The sequence below is a fragment of the Morone saxatilis genome, unplaced genomic scaffold (genome assembly GCF_004916995.1).
Source record: "Morone saxatilis isolate NCDOM2014 unplaced genomic scaffold, NCSU_SB_2.0 Contig14, whole genome shotgun sequence".
In the NCBI taxonomy this organism is placed as follows: Eukaryota; Metazoa; Chordata; class Actinopteri; family Moronidae; genus Morone; species Morone saxatilis.
The window spans coordinates 22,104,750-22,108,150 of record NW_023339696.1 but is presented as its reverse complement, the minus strand read 5'-3'; the positions used below and the strand labels follow the sequence as shown (position 1 = coordinate 22,108,150).

Sequence of the window (3,401 nt, the reverse complement as noted above, 5' to 3'; positions counted from 1 at the left end):
GTGCTGGTGTACAACACAGCCGATAATGGATATTACACACTAAACAGTCTGACTAAAGTCTACGTGGGCAAGGTCACCGTCGCTGTTGGCAGCATACAGAAAGCGGATGTGGAGAGCGAAGTCAAAATTATGAACGCAGCCAGAAGATGCTTTAAAAATTGTGACGTCAAGAGCACAATACAGCAATGCAAGATTAAAGACGATGTAGACATTTCTACTGGTTTGGGTGATCAAATATTGACTTTTCCCTTTACAAGTTATGCTAAAGTGGCATATTCACATACAACCAGTTATACAGATTTTGTTGAGGTCCCAGCACCTCTTGGAAAAACATCGTGTGGGTGGTCATATGAGCTATCTGTACATTTCTCCATGAGCATACCTGTCTGCTATAATCGTAAATGTCAGAACAGAGGATGGTGCAGGAGGCTGGCGGACTCCAACCTTAGTCTGTGTGAGTGCGAGTATGGATACTACGGAGAGAGCTGTGAAAACAGAATGGACACATCAGTGATCCAGACGATTCTGTCTCAATACCCTGTGCCCACTATCATCACCTCCAGTGGCAGACTGAAAATGATACAGTCCAAATTGGAACAGGTCATCAACTGTGTCAACACCAGATATGGTTAACAGCAGATACCTGCAGACGGACGACAGCAACAACCACTTCCTTCCAACTGACAAAGTAACAGCAACATGCAGGAGTAAATCAATCAATCAATCAGAGTTCTTCAAGCTGCGACTAGTTGGCTCCAAAGTCCAAAAAATCATCACAGATACTAAATTATGCCTCAGTCTGAACTTTAACAGTATGTGTGACGATATGGGACATCATTTGATGACTGTGTGTGGAGGCAGACATTGAAAGATGTGTATTCATCCCAATGCTGCAGGTAAAAAATAATTAGTCTTCCTTAAACATAAGTTTCATGAATTATCAACCTGTTTTTGTTATAGTGCCTCCATGTGATCAGTTGATGTAGTCTTTGCAGTCTGAGGGTAAGATGTTAAATGTCTGTTGGAAAGTCGAAAAAAGTGAATTATTAAATAATACCCCGATAAAATCAAATGCGTGTCTCAGTTTGATTATTAAATATGATGTACTGACAGTCCACAGTTGAACAGTTTCACTTCTTAGGCTGGGTATCTCCACTCTGCATTTGAGCCATCCTGTACATTAGGAGCAGTGGGCAGCCGTCGTTAATCTCACTAGTTGAAAACAGAAATAGTAATGTGGTAAATTAAATATTATATTTTATTAATTTTCAAGGCGGTATTTCTGCAGCCACCCGCCACTAGCTGGGGAAACAGCCCCAGCAGGCAGCAGCCCCCCATCCCTGCACTAATGCCCCCCGTCCCTGCACTAATGCCTCCGTCCCTGCACTACTGCCCCACTGGTTTTAAGAATCCCACTTTAGAAGTTGTAGTTTTAATTCTAGGAGGTGGTTTCAGTCTCTACCATCAAATCGCACACAGCTTATCAGCTAGAGATTGATCGGGGTCAGAGATTGATCAGAGACAGAGATTGATGCTGTAACATTATCCCATATAACGGCTGTCAGCTATGTTCTGTGGTTCCCATCACAAAGTGAATCCACCCACAGTGGAAACAATCTCCAATAAAACCTGTAAAGGCCTCATGGATCAGGTTATCAATAACCATCAATCAATGAGAGTGATTGCTCTCTTCATCTATCAACATCAACAGCATCTTCATTTTCTTCACAATCATTAAAAACGTGTTGTCCATATGTCAATTTCAGTAGCATCCCAACGTGTTTACTGACATTTAAACTAGTCAACTGATTTTTAAATTTATTTTTAATCGACAGTGAAATTAATCACCAGGAAACTCCCTAATGCAGAGGACATTATTAGAAATAATGTTCAATTCAGTTTATGTGATATTACAGAGGACATGACAATAAAGGCTAAAAGGCCCTTTTTCTTGTTAAAGCTAATTTTTATTGATATTTTAAATTCATTATATGTATTTGAACCATTCTCAGTAATACCAAACAGTGGCAGCCACCCTGCAACGACCATGTTTGGCAGAGACAATTTGCTCCGCCCCTAGTAAATTAATTCCAGTATCCGGATCAGTTCTCGAAAGAACCCATTTTCATTCAGATATCTTGAGGTCAGAGGTCAAGGCCTCCCTCTGAAAATGGCCATGCCAGTTTTTCTACTGCCAAAATTTGTCTAAATATGGAGCGTTATTTAGCCTAGCATGAAGTGGTTGGTACTAATGGATGCTTTAGGTCATTTAATTTCCTTCCATCTAGCCTATGAAAGACAAGCCCCTGTCTGTGTCCAGGTGCAATAAGGTTGTACCGTACCTTTTTCAGTATTTACTTGTTCAATAAAGATTGTGTCAGCACTGAGTGCACCTTACCCCCCAAAACATGAAAAACACTCCGGCCAAGGTCATTTGTGAACAAACTGTATGTTGAATTGATTTTCTAAGTTTGACCAATTTCCAAAAGCTGAAAATTTAATGAAAAGAACAAAAACAAGTTATTTTAAAATCCACAACAGTGTCACAACTACGGTGGCTACAAAAACACCTCCATCTAGATCCAGTGTGTGATTTGTTCATTCTGGGCTTCTGTAGAAACATGGCGGTTCAACATGGCGAACTCCGCCAGAAGAGGACCCGCTGCCTCTTTAGATAAAAACGGCTCATTCTAAGGTAACGAATACACAATGATTTTTTTTTCAGCTGATGACACTAATGAACACAAACCTATACATATTATATTAATATGACACACTGGAGCTTTAAGATGATATGAAACAACTAGAAAATGTTGCATCATATTGTATTTTTGGCATTGTGTTGTGGGCCAGGGAGATGGGGATGGAGGGCCTGAAATGGCCCCCGGGCCAGCACTTTGGGACTTGTGGTCTAGAATTAATGTCTCACCAGAGGGCTAAAGTAAATTAAGGTTGTGTAAGTGGTTCTGTCCAAGGAACTACCGAGAGGACATTGGCTTTTTCAACAGATCAAAGTATCACTGCTTCCACTATGTTGGCCAAAATAAATAGTTTGTGTCTGTATAAAGCTGGCAGAGTTTATTTCAGCACAGCAGCGTCTGATTCCTGCAGCAGCTCCTGAGATCAGGTACTTCCTATTTTTCATAATATTGTTAATAATAATGCATCTTTCTACTAAATGTTACTCTTCTTCTTCTTCTTAATCTGTGTATAAATGTTACTCTTGGAGGGTCGATAAAGAAATGTAATTTATATAAAAACAATAATATAACTTTATTTTTATGACACATATTAGCGAAACACATCCAAAAGACAGATAGAAGATACAGGATTATAATAGAAAATAAATGTTAAAAAGATAAAAAAAAAAAAAAAACCGACTTGTAGAAACACAGTAATTA

At 39.4% G+C, this 3,401-nt stretch overlaps 1 protein-coding gene across 1 annotated transcript in view; it reads left to right on the top strand.

Annotated features, from left to right (window-relative positions):
* The window catches only part of LOC118322596 (cephalotoxin-like protein), a gene marked incomplete in the record, with an annotated part of 1,508 nt that extends 407 nt beyond the window's left edge, over window positions 1–1,101 (top strand). The window contains 1 exon segment of the mRNA XM_035654315.1: window positions 1–1,101. Within this exon segment, the coding sequence (XP_035510208.1) occupies window positions 1–633 (633 nt within the window).
* Between the last annotated feature and the right edge of the window lie 2,300 nt (window positions 1,102–3,401).